Below are 17,819 nucleotides of genomic sequence, written 5' to 3' on the forward strand. Positions count from 1 at the left end.
TTCCATGGATACTTTTTTGTTGTGTTACCGACGTTATGTGACTTACTTCCTAAAGAAGGTAAGTAAGGTTAAGATTTTTCTAAAGGCAATTTGATATTCAATAAGGAACACATTCAACGAAAAAAAATCGGGAAAAGGAAAAGGTCACAAACTACCGACTTCATGTCCAACAAATGCCAAAAAAATGTCGTAATTTTACTTATAAAAGGCGTAAAGTAAGGCCAACGAGAAGCGACACAAAAGGCCATTCACCTAGAAAACAACTGTGGCGTGACAATCTCTATCTCTTTCTATCTTGTGCCTTTGTCATAGTGCCCTTACGCACTAGCGGTTAACCGCGGGGGCGGCTAACCGCGCGATTAGCCGCTTTCCCATTTTAATATGCAACCGCTTATGATTGTACGCACTAATCATAAAAGCGGTTGCATATTAAAATGGGAAAGCGGCTAACCGCGCGGTTAGCCGCCCCCGCGGTTAACCGCTAGTGCGTAAGGGCACATAATGTCTCGTTCTCCCGGCAAAAACATGATGGATACGCCAACATTAGGGCGGCAATTTTATTATTTCTTACTATATTTTATGATTCAGAAAATTATTATTATTCGCGTTATTTTATTTAAATCTACATTATACAATAATTCAAATTATGATAAAATTTATAAAAATAGACTATCCTTTTTGGTATTATTACAATTTGCTGGATATTTTTTAAAACTATATAAATCCAACTTTCAAAAAGTTACGCACCCCTGCAATTCCCAATGACCTAAGACCTTGCATGTGTTTTGTTTACGTTGGCCGTACTTTAGACCACGAAGCTTTTGGGATCTCTATAAATTTTCAGGGGGTGATGGGAGTGACACTACCACCGTCTGAACACGCACGTATTCACATTATAATCCACAATTACTGGGAAACTAAGTATTAAAATGCATTCAGCTATCAACATTAAAAACTCCAGAGCCTCGCTCATCGCCGCAGAGTGGCAAGTCTATCGGTTTTTTACCGGATACACTTTGGAGAGTGCGCTGCGGAATTGCACGACCTAATTCCGCCATCCCCGTTTTTCCATCGTTCGTCGAGGCGCACAGATTCTAGGCATCGCCACATGGTTGACGTTCCATGTACCCGGACCAAGACCCGGACTAAGCGGTTCGGATCGACATTCTTTATTCGAACCGCTAGGGACTGGAACATGCTTCCTGAATCTGTGTTCCCCGATGACTACAATATGGGGGTCTTCAAGAGGAGAGTGAACAGGTACATTCTAGGGAAGCACGCTCCATCTTAGGCCACATCTCAGCTTACCATCAGGCGAGATCGTGGCCAAGCGATCCCCTATCGCAGCTTAAAAAAAAAATGATTGTGGGATTCCAATAGCAGCAAAATAGTATTATAATATAATATTCTTATTTTTATTTATTTTACTCTGTGGTAAGGTGCAATCTGTTTATCTGTGGTCCATTGATATATTTTCTTTCTGACGAGTCGACGTCAGTGACGACTGACATTTGCTTAACAAAAACATAGAAAAATCAAAATAATTATACATGTAACTTAAATTGTAATCTAATAAGAATTAAGATTAATTTTATTTCTTGTCCAAACTTTCAATTCATTATCAACTAACTGCTCTTTTATTACCGACGGTGAAAAATTGTTTGTGTCCATTGAATAGTTAAAAAATGCATTTCCTTCACAATTTTGATCCTGAAACTTCTACTCGTGAGCGAAGAAAACTAAATCGAAAAAGTTATTTTATAAAGTAAGTATCTATCTTTCTAGTAATTCATCAGTCAAAATGTTATGATCTTGTGTTTATGATATTTTATTTTAGTCGCAAATGTAAAAAATTATACAACGAGCGAGGACATTTAAACGCGACAGGTGAGGATCGTTGTGATTGTTTAGATGAAAAATGTCCAGGATGCCACTTTCCTTGTCCAAAGTGCAACTCTAATAAATGTGGTCTTGAATGCAGGTAACATATTATATTTATGAATCATTTTGTGTATTTTCTGTGGATTTAATTCTTAAATTCCTTAATTAAGTACATGACACCTAATTTTTCTTGCAGAGTCAATAGGAAATGGATGTATGATAAAATAGAAATAGAAGGAAATGACATGGTTGTTAAAAATACATTTAATAATAAGTGAAAATAAATCTAATCATTGGCCAATAGTTTAAAGAAATATTCAACTTCAAGTTCACCATCTTCAGGAAGATCAGTGCAATGAACAGCATTGTGTATTATGCTTTTACCATAATGTGCTCTAATGGACTCTGGATATAACTGACGTGCCAAATCCTGAAATAAATACAGAATTTAAAAAAACTTATTTTTTTTTTATTTTGCTGTCTTCGATGGATAAACCAATTTTGATTTTGTTTGAAAGGGAGTTTTCTTAGCTATGTTTGATCAGTTTAAGATGTATGATTATAGCTGCTACCACTACATGGGAAATTGGGAATGGAGGTGTTTTAAAATTAAAATTTAATTTGATGTAGCCAAGAGTGTCATAAATCTATACATATAATAAATCTGTAGAAGGATCAATTCTGTACATTGAAAATATAGAAAAAATAAATACCAGGGAGTGTTACTGGATCGATACCAAACCCAAATATGTGATTAAAAAAATTTTTGTCTGTCTGTCTGTCTGTCTGTCTGTATGTGAAGGCATCACGTGAAAACTAACGGTTCGATTTCGATGAAACTTGGTATTATTATACCTTATTATCCTGGGCGTAAAATAGGATACTTTTTATCCTGGAAAAATTAGAAAAAAATTAATCTTAATTTTTCAGTTTTATCCATAGATGTTGTTCTGTAGAACTGCGAACACACGTTGCGTATTATTATAGGCCTAGCCGTATTTGGGTCCAATAGATATTTATAAGATATCATTGTTAGAGTTACTTAAAATGGAGAAATAATTAATAAACCATCCACGCGAAGACCGACATCCGCGCGGACGGAGTCGCGGGCGGATGCTAGTGATAACATAAGATCTATCTGGCTCACAACATAGTGAATCAGTATATTTTTCTTATTACTTACTGGATCTCGAGGGCCACATAGTTTCCTGAATTCACAAACACAGTTCATATTTGAGTCTAAGGATTTCACTTCTAAAGCAACACATTTACCTTCAGCCAAGTGGATGCACATAGCCTGTGAGTGAAGAGAAATTAGGAAACTTTAAAAGTGTATAATTTTTTTAATTATTTTTATTTAAATAAATTAATATACTAACTATTAATGTATATTACCTGTGATATTATCATATAATTTAGGGATTACTTTGATTTAAACTTACAAAACTTATTTATCAAATCATACAAGTGACAATTCTAGTGCAAAAATGGTTCATGGGCTTGCATATGTGCATGTGTACCTCAGACCCTAATAACATAATTTTACCTCATATTCTGGAAGTACTCCCTTATATATTTCGTAAAATTCCTGGGCATTCGCGAGTTTCACTGAAAACATCGCAATAGCTGCAATATAGAATTTCCCTGAGGTCGCAATCTGCTCCAGTATTGCGCCGAGATTTCCATCGATCACTGCATGGGGCTTTATGATGCAACAAGTGCAGTCTTTAAGGGTAGCTCTAAACGGCACTCGAGGAATACCTTTGTCGTAGCCAAAGAATAACTCGAGCATCTACGAATTATTATTGAAAATTGAAAAATTATCAAAATAGTGCTTGTGCGGTGCATTTCTGCATGATTCCCTATTTCCCTTCAGAAATAAACGTAAAAAGCTTCACGGCATGCGTAATAAAAAAATAAGTTTTGCCTAGCTATTATGTATAATAACGATTATTCTAATTTTCCTGCGGTTTTAATTCGCACTAAGAAGTATAGCGCCCGGCAAACTTCTTTGCCAAAAAGTAGCTAGGTGGGGGAAGCTTGCGCATATAAATATGTAGGTAACTACTAAAACTTGATGCGCAAACTTCCCCCACCACGCTACTTTTTGGCCAAGAAGTTTGCCACGCGCTATAACTTAGTGCAGACTGCAGACTTAGCATTTTCCGACACAGAAGTGATCATCTCAGATAATCCCAATAATGAATAAACGATAAAATATATTCTTAAAGTCTACGACAAATCTTATATATTATTGTACAAAAAAAAATCAACCACGTGCGAGTCGGACTCGCATAAATTTTATAAAGAAATACCTGACTAGCGTCTTCCAAAGTATTGCAACCGTGCGCAACATTTTTTAATTTATTTTCTCCGTACAATTTTCGAAGTGTCCCTGGTGCTGCTTCAGCCGGATCTGTCGCCCCTAAACATTTACGCCATTTCTTCACCGCATCCGGAGCCACTAATTCCAGTCCAATAACTTCCGAGGCGGTTACATAATCTATTATTATTCTAATAGAATAAACATTATTATAAATTTATAACAACTAGGTATTTATTCTCTTAATAATAATTATGACTAGAAAGTGCTTCAATATAATTACGGCATCATATTGCTTCCTGATATGCTTTTGTAAAGTTCCATTGCAAAGTCCTTACTAATTTTTCCATTTTTCATACGAACGATACGAAAACCGCTCTTCATTATGAAAGTAATGATTTTCCCATGAGCACTAGGTGGGACTGGTTTGATTAAAGCAAATGTGCTACAATTATATAAAATTATCATTTGAGAAACTATATCATAATAGAAGTTTATATCAGGTAAATAGTAATAATTTATAACTATTATATAGTATCAATATGTTGTTTTTACCTTTGCACATTATTGAACAAAGTTCTGCGAGTGGCTGGCGCACAATCTGTTATGTATAGTAATTTCGAAAATATGTTAACAATGTTGCCTATTTGTAGCATTTCAAGTTTCAACGGAGGCAACTGTACGCGTTTTAGAAGGTTTTTCCCCTTCTTGGTATTGATTATTTGTACTGAATTATCAAATGGATAGAAGTTCAAGACAAGTTCGACGATTTCATCACCTTCCTCATCATACATTTCACACAAGAATGTGTATTTATCAAAGTAATCATATACCTGAAGTATTTAAAAATTGATTGATATTATCATCTCATTATGAATTTAATCTTGTTGAGTACTAAATGTTATGTTATTTTGAATTTTTTCCACTGCATTGCTATCATTTCGAATAGTAAAATGCTGCATTATAGATTTCCTCTGATTTCCTTTTTCAATGCAGCAATCAGCATTGTTTTGTATTTTTGTATTTTAAAACAAATCTATACCAATAATAAAAAAATCTATTTTTACCAGTTACAGAATCTCCATTGAATATTCTATAAAATGACGTGCAGACTACAGATTTAGGATGTTATGTGGATTACCAATCGTGTAATTAATTTAATAGTTGCGTATCGAAGGCACTTTAATTTTTCGCATTATGAGTGGTGCAATAATTATTGTAGTCTCTGTTTGTAATACCTATTGAGTTAACCGATTTTTATTAAATGCTTATAAGATGTATATTTTATACCGATATTCCCATATATGAACATTAGGAAAAATTAGGATTAAAAGGAAAAACTCAGTCACGAGTGCGGGTAAAACGCGGGGCGCAGCTAGTTCATCAATGTATTTTTATACCCACCATTTTGGGGATTTAGAGGAATAATCCTGCTCTAAAAGATTACTATAAATTATGTTTATTACGTTAAAATATAAGCATCTAAAATTATAATTTTTACTAATTTTTATTATCAGATTAGTAATAAAAATATTTGATCTGAGGTTTCGTTTCGTAGGTATAACTTAGGTATAATTTCTTTATAATTTACATGACAATGACGTTTTCATTTTATTTACTTTTTTTAAGACATTTAGCTAGGTACCTTGTTTAAAATTTAAATGTACAAAACATAATTAAACAGGTAATTTTATAATTAAATTATGACTAATGTAGACGGTACTTAACTGAAAATTAGTCTTAACCATAGTCTTAACGTGGTGAGTGGTCTTAACTATGGGGTCTATGTGGGCCCGGTGGGGCCATAAGGTGGCCAATCACAAATAACCAAAAGCCTTCCTTCTATTTGACATTTGTTATAGCCATGGGAACGTCAAACAAAACGCAAACGGCAAATGTCATATTATCTGAAGCGAAAAATCAAAACAAACGGTTTTTCAGTCCATTTTGAAGTGAATTTATAAAATAATTGTGCTATTTACAAAAATAATTAGAAGTGTATACCATTAAACGCAATGGTATATAATTTTTTTTCAATTACTTTTTATTTTATACTTAATACATAATACCTATGTATTAGAAAATATTGGGTTCATTACTTCATTCATGAATATGATTCCAGGAGGGTGCTTACAAGGATAAATATACATTTATAGGGGAATGGTACGATAATCAAGCAAGTCTGATCAGGCGGTTCAACGTTTTTTACTATCCTACCGATGATACAATTGAAATGTATGATCTAAAAAATAGGAAAACATTTCTCAGGAGAGTTAAAGTGAATGGTGTAACTCTAGATAACTTTTTTATTGGAAGTACTCTTTATATACTAGGTAGATTAATTAAAATAACTGATTTTGCATGTGAGGATACAAAGAAAAAGCTACACAAGGATATGCAAGTGTAAGGATTTTTTAAAAATAGTTTTCCTCTATCTCAATCTCATTTTTATTTATTCTTCTTTGACAAGATTTTTTGACTAGTTTATAAAAAATCAAATTCTTATAGTAATATATAACTTATTTTAGAACATTTGCATTGATAAAACCAATACCAACAAGAATTGCTGGAAAGATAATAACTCATTTCTATGAACATGGTTTAAAGATAACAAAGATGAAGAAAGCTTGTGTTACATCAGACGATGTATCATTTCTGTGTAGATCCCAAGTTTCTGACAATACATTTCCGTAAGTTTTTAATATTGTAATGAATCTTCTACTCAAGGAATATTTAACTATTTTTTAACATATATGTTTTTATATCCAATATTGTGGAGCATAATATTCTAATTCAATTCTAACAACTTAAATTCTTACAAGATTTCTTCTAGAATATCTTAGTGGAAATCAAGTTTATGGTATGGAATTAGTGGGTAAAGATGCAGTAGCAGTTGCTATGAAGGTCCTTGGTGATAAAGACCCATCTAAGGCTGAACCCGGAACAATCAGAGCCCTCTTTGGGTCAGATCCAGTGAGAAATTGTGTCCATGTTTCATCAGACCCTGATGGTGCTATTCAGGTATGTGAAAAGTAGGGATAAACATTTGTTAAAGCATGGTATAATAATACATACAATAATAATACATTATATAACGCTGTTCATTAAAGAAACGAATCTTCAATGGCGGCGCTTATCATTCCCTCTCGCTTACACACGGCCGTATTGCATGCAAAAAAAAGGGAAAAGTAAAATCACTAAAATTTATTTGATTTTCCCTATAATAGTTTTTATCATAAATTTACAATGACAATTATGTATTTGCGAAAGTAAATAATGATTTATTGGAATTTGACAAAATATGTTCTGTGGGAAAAGTTGTTCAGTTTTATGGGCTCATTACAAGTATTATGGGGATTTTGTTACATTCTGTGTACGTAAATATGATAATTAATATAAATACACAAATACCATAACAAAAAAGTTTGTCAACAAACAATTTGAAATAATTAATAAAATAATTAACCATTTATGTTATTTTTATTTTCTTTTTTGCTGACCTTAACATATGTCAGTGTCAGCTTCGCCGCCATTGAAGATTCGTTTCTTTAATGAACGGCGTTATACATACAATAATAATACATTATATATACAATAATTATAGTTACATTACATTAATTATTAGTTTAATAAATTCTGATTAGTTCTGTTTAATTACATATCAAAATTTTTGACACAAAAGATAAGAATTAAATGTGGTTACTGCAGTGTTTTTATTTATTTTTATTTTTCAGGATATTGAATACTTCTTCCCACCTCCACCTCAACACTTATCAAGACTCAGGCTTACAGCTACATTGTCTAATTGTACATTATCTATTATCAAGCCACATGCAATAAGAGAGGGAAAACTAGGAGCAGCTTTAGAAGCCATAGATGAAGGAGGCTTTGATATAACAGCATTGAATATGTTTATGGTAGAAAATGTTAATGCGTCTGAGTTCTATGAAGTTTATAAAGGAATAGTACAAGAATATAAGGTAAGTATACTAGTTTTTAATATGTTAAGGTGATTGCTACGATCTGTTCCCAGCCAATGTCCCGCTAGATGGCGCTGAATTCTACATTTCTAGTTTATTTGAGTTTTTGCGTAATTGGAAAAGATTAAGGTCGTAGGAATAGTCATGGCGATTACTGAATATTATATTTTATTTAAATATGTCATATCATTGCCTTAAAATCCACCCAATTCGGTAAAACCATGCGTTTTAACATCTGTCATTGCATACAGGGTCGTTTACACACACAGACGTATACAAAAATGATAAAGATTGAACTCTAGATGGCGTGAATGTAAAACAAGTTTGGCGTGTATGTATTTGAGTAGTTAGTAGCATATTATATTCTGAATTTCTGATCCATGCCTATTCACTCAAAACTACCTAATAACACTAATGATTTGTAACAGTAAATTATTTCAATAGGTAGGTATTTGAACATTTCCCAACAAGACGTAAGAATAATTATTCGTAGGTATACAAGATACAATAACAAATCTAATACACTATTTATTATTTTATTATTTACTAGCGGTCCGCCCCGGCTTCGCCCGTGGTACATGTTTACGTTTTCTCTCCATAAGAAGTAAGAACCATCCTCGTACTTCAAGGAATATAATAAAAAAAGAATTATCGAAATCGGTTCAGCCGTTCTCGAGTTATGCGCTTACCAACACATTTTGCGATTCATTTTTATATTAGACTAGCGGTCCGCCCCGGCTTCGCCCGTGGTACATGTTTACGTTTTCTCTACATAAGAACCATCCTCGTACTTCAAGGAATATAATAAAAAAAGAATTATCGAAATCGGTTCAGCCGTTCTCCAGTTATGCGCTTACCAACACATTTTGCGATTCATTTATATATATATATAAGATTATGTGAAAATAACCAGGAAGGTGAAAAACATATTTACGAAAACATAGTAACATATGGCTGTCGCTACAATAATTATATTTCAATTTTATCTTTTTATACCTAGTAGAACTGGCCGACGAATAAAAAAAATCGTATTAGAATACAATATATTACGGAACAAAAAAAGGATTGTAACTGAATTAGGTAGGTATGTTTGTTTCTGGGCGCACCGTTTTCGACGACGCGACGCGACGCGCGACGTAAGCGTATAGGTATAGGTACCTACTTTGCTAAAACAAACTAATAAAATTGTGTGTCTGTCTGAAAATTCGGAAAAGCATATTTTGCAAGTTTGTGATTACTTTGATAGTTTACCGATTTATAATAATTGTAATTGTAATTGTATAATATATAATTTGCAATGTGGTGAAATTTCATAAAAATCACGGGCCAATTTTTTGTTTTGAATCCCACCGAAAATATAATTGCGTTATTAGAATAATTAATTACTATACCTACCCACGATCAATTATTACAATATAGTCTCAAATGCATACTAGAGAAATATTGCAATTTGATTCAATTAAAATGCATAGCATACAAAAATAAATTCACAACACAAGAAATTCCGCGCGCAAATCATAGCGCGTGTCAATGAAATCAAGAATGTTTTATATCAAGCCGACGCGGACGAGCGACGACGCGACGCCGAACAAAAGTACCTACGACGGACGACCACGCTTCGAGTTGCCAAACACACAGCCAAACAACAATAATCTATACAAATATTATAAAGAGGAAAGGTTTGATTTTTTGTTTGTTTGTTTGTATGAATTGAATAGGCTCCGAAACTACTTGGCAGATTTGAAAAATTCTTTCACTGTTGGAAAGCTACATCATTTCTGAGTGACATAGGCTATATTTCATTTTCAAAAAAAATAGGCATCCTTACTAAAATTACGATAACGTAATCCAAGGTGTGAAAAAAATATCAAAAAACTACCTTACATCGCGTGCGCTGCGAAAACTGTTGATGATAGAACAAAATGATATACTACATTTTTTTAGAACACACCATTGTCTACAAAAAATCAGCGGCAGCATATCTCTAACTATTACAGTCATGTCACAATAAGCGTTTTTTTATTGAAAAAAAGAAATTAAAATACCACCGCTACAAAAAGCTCTTTATTTGTACCTTGGTATTAACCCTTATCAAAATAAATGATGTATTATTTAATATTATATAATATTTTAATAGCCATAAATATTACACTGTTTTTAGCTTTGTTGATTCTACACGTTGGGAAATGTAATACTTATAATAAATGCGAAAGTTTGTGAGGATGGATGTACCTACTCACTCTTTCACGCAAATACTACTGAAGATTACATTGAAATTTAGTATACATATATAGAGGGTAACTTGGATAAACATATATGTATATCCCGGAAATCCCACAGGAACGGGAACTATGCGGGTTTTTTTAAACGCGGGCGAAGCCGCGGGCGGAATGCTATGAGTAATAAATTGTTTACAAAAAAAACAAGTTTTCCATTTTTCTGTATGAGTAGACAGAACTTCAAAACGCCACCTGCTACGGTTTATATTATGAACGATGGTTATAAAAATAAAAGTTATATTTGTTGGTGTAAACTATTTTATTGATCAATAATTTTGGAATTTAAAACTGTCAACATTGATTACAATAAAACGCAGTTTTATTTTATTACACTATTGTTTTTTTATCAAAACATGTATTTGAAGTACCATATAATATTATGCTGATCCAAGCATTTTCACTCAAAACTAATATCACTAATGATTTGTAAAAGTAAATTATTTCAATATACATTTCATAACCAACAAGTAAGAATAATTATTATTATTCCTACCTACAACAACAAACCTAAAACACTATTTACTATGGGAAAATAACCAGGAAGGTGAAAAACATTATATTATTATTTACGATTTCGACGCACTCGACTTTTAGTAAAATATAGTAGGTAAACATAATATTATGGTTTTGATTTTTGCTACTAGTATAAGAAAACTGCGTGTTCAAACTAGGGTAATTGCGCTGGTTTGCCGTCCAGCTTCTGTTTTCGTCCATTTGACTGACCTGCTACAATCACATGCGTAAAACTTGAATACAAACCTACCTTCCCGCGCAAGTTTGCACTTTTTACGGTCCATAATGTTTAAGCAACAGTACTATCAACATTAAAATTTGATTTGACAAGAAGAGAGTTCAAAAAATTAACGTAAATGTGGCCGCTTCGCATACGTGCCTTGCAGATGTCATCGCGCGAGAGAAAAATTTGCCGGCGAGAAAAGTTCATGGTAAGGTAAATCACTGTTTTAGCTAGTTTACGTAATGTTTTTGGTACGTATGTTTATTTATAAGCATAATAAACGCAATTATAAGTGTTTATCATACATTTTTATAATACTCTTCGAAATATTAAGTGGACGGATACTAGGTTACCAAATTCTCAAAATATTTGGTTTTCGTCCAAGTGGACGGAAACTCAAACAGCTACGTGAATATTTGTTAGGGTCATTTTACTTTATCGGACCTTTAAAATACTGAATAGTTTCTCCCGAAGTGATCTTTATTGCTATTAGTTTAGTTTTTTTGGTTTCCGTCCACTGCTATGTCAGTGCTGCCAAAATAAAAAAATATTTAAAGAAGTGGACGAAAACTAAATTTAGCTTTAAATGTTTTAGTTTTCGTCCACGAATGAGTATTGGAGTATCCAAAAATTAAATATAGCCATTCTTTTGCATTACTTTTCGTCTATTTTTACGTATTGAAAAGTTTTCTATTCAGTATCTTCCTTATAAATAATTGGTGAGGGCCAGAGTGTTGTAGGTACCTAATATTGTCATTCATTCAGTCATGTATCATTCTCCTTATGTGAAGTAGAGTCAATTATTCGTAGCATAAATGGGGGTAGGTCAGACATAATACACTGTATTTTTCTTGATTATCATTCACTTGAGTATCATCTTTTATTCTAGGTCTGTTTTGCCAATGCAGTATTTTTTTATTATACTTACTCAACGATCCTCAGAAAGATCTTATTGTTTTTAGATGGCCTCGAAGGAGTCTAAGAAATCTAGAAAAAAAAGACGCTGCGTACACTGAAGATTCTGTAGCTAAAACTTATTATTACGACTGTGTGTTTATAGTACGTTTCATTTGATAAACAAAGTATTAGAATGAAAATTTTTGTTGTTAGAATGAATATTTCTGTTTTTTGATGTTATTTCTTAGTCCTGTAATTATTACTTGTTTCATTTACATTGTAAGGAACGCATTCCTTTCTTTATTACGAATGATTATACAATCATCACTAACGCCTATAAGGACTGCCAAGTGCTACATAGATCTCAGTGTTGACTAGTTATATTGATTATTATTAGTAAAACCACAAGTAAAACTAAACCTGGGTAGTGAGAAATTGTAATGTTAATTAAATAATTATATTTACTAAATATATTTATAAATATATTTACCTGTAATTGATTTTAAACTTAATAGTTGACCTACCCTCCTTTTTCTACACGGTGGTCGAAAACTAGCTTACACTAGGACGAAAACCAGTTTTTTTGGACGAAAACTAGCATTTACCCTACTTTTGCAGAAAATAATTTAAATAAAAAGATACATCAAAATGATTTATTTTCCCTTAATATTATCTTAAAGAAGACTATATAAGGACTTAAAAAAAAATTATATGTTTAAGGAAGGGTGCTCCAAAATATTTATTTCGTATCACAAAGTTGGCAACTCCTATAATTGGACGAAAACCAGCGCAATGACCCTACTTGTTTGTCTGTCTGAAAATTCGGAAGTACTTTGGTAGTTTACCGATTTATAATAATATTGTATATATCGTTGTTTAAAAAATATTCAAACACAATAAAATATGATATACTGATTTATCACTGGTTTCAGTGATGAACTGATGAGTCAATGTTAGCCACTATACTTTCGTCATACGTGTGTATGATTGATGTGATTTGCAACGTGGTGATATTTCAGAAAAATCACGGGTCAAATTGTCCCACCGAAAATATAACTGCGTTATAAGAATAACTATACCTACGATAAATTATACATAATACAATATAGTCTCAAATGCATACTAGTGAAATATTTTATTTAAATCAATAAAATAAAAAAAAAAAAAAAAATAATAATAATACAAAAATAAATTCACAACACAAGAAAATCCGCGCGCAAATCATAGCGCGTGACAATGAAATCAAGAACTTTCGAGCCGACGCGACGCGGACGACGAAGGAGCCTAACAAAAGTACCTACAATCATAGGCGGCTCGTGACAAAATTGTATGGCCGTGTTCACTTGAAATAAAACAACGAAAATAGGTACCTACAATAGCGTTAGCAGTACAAAAAAAATGAGCACCACATTATAAATGTCTATTTAATATTTATACACTAAAAATTATAGAGTATTTCAAAACGAATTCAATTATTATTTAGCAATAATTAGAAAATCCCCGAATTTGCATTCGTGATCGTATTCATAGTGTTTGTCTACACTAATATTATAAAGAGGAAAACTTTGTTTGTTTGTTTGATTGTAATGAATAGGCTCATAAACTACTGGACATTTTACCAATGTTTGCAAGTTTGTGATTACTTTGATAGTTTACCGATTTATAATAATTGTATACTTATATCATTGTTTAAAAATATTCAAACACAATATGATATAGGTACTGATTTATCACTGGTTTCAGTGATGAACTGATGAGTCAATGTTAGCCACAATACTAATCACTAGACATCGGATTATATGCACTAACCAAATGCCAAAATATGCATGCAAATATGCACTAAAAAAGGCCGAAATATGCACCAAAAACAGATGATATGCCTAAAATATGCACAATACAAAATCAAAAAACAGCGAAGTTTTCTTAAAATTAAGTATAGTTTTTGTAGCAATATAGAATTAAGCTTTTTAGCAAATTTTCGAGCGCAAATTTGTGACGTTTTTCACCCGCGAGCCCAGTGTTGCCACCTTTTCGGGGTAAATCTAGGCCTTTTTTGGAATTCAACCCGTGTTTTAAGTTTTTAGCCCGAAAAGGGTAACCTAGCCCTATTTTCAATGGCTCAAAATTTACTTAAATGGAGCCCATTTCATTATTTTTTGCCATTTTACCATGCCAAAATAGGGTTTGTTTACTAGCTGAGCGTTCTGATTGGCTAATAAAGGTTAATTGTCAACCAATTAAAACTCCCGCTACTTAACGAAATATGCACGATTGGAGGAAAAAGGCTAAAATATGCACTAACGGCGTAATTAGAGAGTTATATGCATTTGCATATGCAAACATGCAAATGCATATAATCCGATGTCTACTAATCACTTTCGTCATACATGTGTATGAACTATGATTGATGTGATTTGCAATGTGGTGAAATTTCATAAAAATCACGGGCCAATTTTTTGTTTTGAATCCCACCGAAAATACATATATTACTAATTGCGTTATTAGAATAATTAATTACTATACCCACGATCAATTATTACAATTTACAATATAGTCTCAAATGCATACTAGAGAAACATTGCAATTTGAATCAATTAAAATGCTTAACATACAAAAATAAATTCACAACACAAGAAATTCCGCGCGCAAATCATAGCGCGTGTCAATGAAATCAAGAATGTAATTTATATCAAGCCGACGACGACGCCGAACTAAAGTACCTACAGTACCATTTACCTTCAGTGTACAATACAGTTTACAGACCTACGACGGACGAACAATAATGAGTAATAAATTGTTTACAAAAAAAAACATAGTTTCTAAGGTCATTAGTTTTATTTTATTTTATTGTTATTTTCTTTGAACGATTGGAAATGAAATTACTCAATTTTTACACAGAACTTTGATTTATTAGAATTATGCTCATTATGTATATAAGATAACGAACGCGAATGCACGACATCTAGCGCGTCTTATGTCTAAACATCGCCTTTCGTTTAGACATTGACGCGCTAGATCTGTAATAAGTATATAGTCTATGCGCTAGATGTCGTGCTTTATGTCGTGTTTCGCTTGGCAAAAGTCACGCACACTACTGTAGAAGTGTCAAATTTTTCCGGTATTTTACTGTTGTTTTTCTAAGTAAATATTGTAAATTATTGATTAAAAAGGTCGAACGCGCACACATTTCATTATAGAGAAGTGATAAAATGATTAGTTTTAAAGAAATAGTGTCTGTGTTAAGTGTTTAGAGGTAATCAAAAATGTATGGAGGGACGGTCGGAACATCCACCTTAATTAATAATCAGGTGTAGTTTAAAGGGTCTTTAAATGTTTGTAAAATACTACATTGTCGACTTCCAAGTACATATTATTTATTATATTACCTAAAAAATAATTTCACTAAGAAAGTTACATAGAGAGAAATATATGTGAAATTGAGATGGATTATTAAAACATTGATAAGATATGATATGATTCTAAAGAATAAATGTGTGTTTTAGGGTATGGTAGAAGAACTAGCAAGTGGTCCTTGTGTAGCAATGGAAATAGTGGCCAAGGATAAGAATCTCAATACTGCTGTAGAGTTTAGAAAATTGGTTGGACCTTCAGATCCAGTAAGTTTTTAATTCATTTATTGTATTGGTTATTTTTATTTCTGTTTTATTGTTGGGTATAATTACATATTCATCGCATGAAAATTGCTAACTTATTTTGTTCAAAGTTAAAAACTATGTAGATAAACCATATTATAGATTTGTAGAGAACCAAAGCATTCTTGACTATATTGTGTCTCAGCTTATAAACTTTTTTTAAACTTTACAGGATATTGCAAGGCTGTTACGTCCACATACTATAAGAGCGAAACTCGGTAAAACTAAAGTACAAAACGCAATCCATTGCAGTGACCTAGCAGAAGATGGTTTGCTAGAAGTGGAATATTTCTTTAAGATTTTAGACTTATGAACGGAAGAGGCTGCTATTTCGATTTTTTAAAAATCACAAAGAGGATTTTAAAATGCACTGTTTGGTTTTGAATTTAAAATTAATGGAGAGTGAAATTAACACTTCCTGTGTTGACTATTAAGTTGATCTTGTATGAGGCCAATGAAATTTAACCTTATTATTTTATAAACTGATTTGGTCACTTTTATTACAAAAAATACATAATACTTATATACAAAGCTAGTCTGAAAATTATAAGATAATTTATCTACCTAATGTTAAAGACTGATCTCGATTTTTGTTGCTCTTTTGATTGCAGCTTTAATAAAAAATTTTGAATACAAAAATGTCTTTCTATTTCTGTATTGGTAATTGATCCAAATATGCTATTTTGAGACCTGATGTTTTTTCCTCCCATGTCATTAAATATCTTCCTTTGATCCATTGCTTCATTTCCATTTTCCATGAGCTTCCTTGAACCTTAATCTATACTAATATTATAAAGCTGAAGAGATTGTTTGTTTGTTTGAACGCACTAATCTCGGGAACTAGTCCGATTTGAAAGATTCTTTCGGGGTTAGATAGCCCATTTATCGAGGAATATAGGCTATATTTTATCACGCTACGGGCAACAGGAGTGGAGCCACGGGGGTGAAACCGCGCGGAGCAGGTAGTGCAATATAAAGCTAAAATATTTTTATTTATACCATTTGCATTAGTTCCTGAAGTTGAAAATTTTGAATTGAAGGTTTTTCTTTTTTTTCAAATAAACAAATTTTCGGCTTTATCATATCACTATCGATGTTATTGATTTAGGTATTTAGTGTTGCTGAAACTTCTGAAAGATGGTTAGCGTGGAACTGGACTTAAATACGATGGGTGTGAAAAGTTGGAGAACCCGGGGAAAAGGATTGAAAGATCTGGAAGAAAATACTGGACCAGAACATGACCCACTCGCGGCTGTAGAGCCTCAGATAGGTAATCACGATAAAGATGCAGTTTAAATGAGTAATGTTTTATTTTTCTTTTGATTTGGGATTTGCCAGCTAACGTGTTGTATAAAAAATGGTACCAAGTCATCATGACTTAAATAGTCACTTAAAAATAAATGTGATAAATTTATTTTTAAGTGACTATTTATTCCCCATTTTTTATTAAATAAGGTACAATAAGTACCTACAAGTCGTGTTTTTTGCCATACGAACAAATTGATATCTGCGGTTTTGTAACGATAACATTCAAATCAAATGCAATAGGAAATATCATTGCAAGATGCCAAGATAAATACCCATTGAATTGTATAAGTATATCTACTAAGAATTGATAGTTAAATTATTGACGACAGTGCTCAGTAGCTACTTGTCCCCATAAGTTTCCAAATATATTCGATATCGATCATCTTCAAGTGTAAATTAAAATAATGCGCGAACATGTGCAAACAACAATGACGACTTAACATCGGCACATTGTACATAATTGTAATGAATGTGAATTAGTAATATTTAGGTTGGTAATAATATTGAGCATGATTTTGTACAGTTTATAGGCATTGTTACCCATTGCTAATATTAATTTACAGGCGCAGTTACATTTCAATTTAAAAAGGTTTCCATATTATGTCATACTAGCGGTCCGCCCCGGCTTCGCCCGTGGTACATATTTCGAAATAAAAGGAAGCCTATGTTCTTTCTCAGGGTCTAAAGATTGTCTGTGCCAAATTTCATCATAATCGGTCCAGTAGTTTATGCGTAAAAACCATACATACCTGCATACAAACT

General features: G+C 32.5%; 3 protein-coding genes across 4 annotated transcripts; 2 read left to right on the forward strand and 1 right to left on the reverse strand.

Moving 5' to 3' along the window:
- Positions 1–1,493: 1,493 nt before the first annotated feature.
- LOC123692975 (ARL14 effector protein-like) lies at positions 1,494–2,351 on the forward strand. The gene is made up of 3 exons (XM_045637838.1): positions 1,494–1,765; positions 1,838–1,981; positions 2,078–2,351. The coding sequence occupies exons 1-3, from the start codon at positions 1,686–1,688 to the stop codon at positions 2,157–2,159; spliced, it is 306 nt and encodes a 101-aa protein (XP_045493794.1). The 5' UTR covers positions 1,494–1,685; the 3' UTR covers positions 2,160–2,351.
- Positions 2,159–5,697, reverse strand: LOC123692963 (nucleoside diphosphate kinase 7-like). Of its 2 annotated transcripts, XM_045637816.1 has the most exons (7): positions 5,609–5,697; positions 4,760–5,037; positions 4,488–4,649; positions 4,197–4,395; positions 3,428–3,673; positions 3,065–3,178; positions 2,159–2,311 (listed from the first exon to the last, which is right to left on the reverse strand). In XM_045637816.1, the coding sequence occupies exons 1-7, from the start codon at positions 5,609–5,611 to the stop codon at positions 2,168–2,170; spliced, it is 1,146 nt and encodes a 381-aa protein (XP_045493772.1). In that variant the 5' UTR covers positions 5,612–5,697; the 3' UTR covers positions 2,159–2,167. The 2 variants fall into 2 exon arrangements, with proteins under 2 accessions (XP_045493772.1, XP_045493780.1); XM_045637824.1 differs by lacking the exon at positions 4,488–4,649.
- A 166-nt stretch (positions 5,698–5,863) lies between these two features.
- On the forward strand, positions 5,864–16,369 carry LOC123692983 (nucleoside diphosphate kinase 7). The gene is made up of 7 exons (XM_045637850.1): positions 5,864–6,222; positions 6,327–6,607; positions 6,733–6,894; positions 7,027–7,225; positions 7,939–8,184; positions 15,600–15,713; positions 15,922–16,369. Exons 1-7 carry the CDS (start codon positions 6,220–6,222, stop codon positions 16,060–16,062), a joined length of 1,146 nt encoding a protein of 381 aa, XP_045493806.1. The 5' UTR covers positions 5,864–6,219; the 3' UTR covers positions 16,063–16,369.
- Positions 16,370–17,819: the final 1,450 nt, after the last annotated feature.

Source organism: Colias croceus, chromosome 1, assembly GCF_905220415.1.
Source record: "Colias croceus chromosome 1, ilColCroc2.1".
Lineage (NCBI taxonomy): Eukaryota > Metazoa > Arthropoda > Insecta > Lepidoptera > Pieridae > Colias > Colias croceus.

Coding starts and splice junctions, on each gene's coding strand:
- LOC123692975 (XM_045637838.1), top strand. CDS start 1,686: ATGCATTTCCTTCACAATTTTGATCCTGAAACTTCTACTCGTGAGCGA. Junction 1,766..1,837: donor CGAAAAAGTTATTTTATAAA/GTAAGTATCTAT, acceptor ATTTTATTTTAG/TCGCAAATGTAAAAAATTAT. Junction 1,982..2,077: donor AAATGTGGTCTTGAATGCAG/GTAACATATTAT, acceptor TTTTTCTTGCAG/AGTCAATAGGAAATGGATGT.
- LOC123692963 (XM_045637816.1), bottom strand. Junction 3,179..3,427: donor GAGTACTTCCAGAATATGAG/GTAAAATTATGT, acceptor CTTCACTCACAG/GCTATGTGCATCCACTTGGC. Junction 2,312..3,064: donor TATGTGGCCCTCGAGATCCA/GTAAGTAATAAG, acceptor TATTTATTTCAG/GATTTGGCACGTCAGTTATA.
- LOC123692983 (XM_045637850.1), top strand. Junction 6,608..6,732: donor CTACACAAGGATATGCAAGT/GTAAGGATTTTT, acceptor AACTTATTTTAG/AACATTTGCATTGATAAAAC. Junction 6,895..7,026: donor GTTTCTGACAATACATTTCC/GTAAGTTTTTAA, acceptor AATTCTTACAAG/ATTTCTTCTAGAATATCTTA.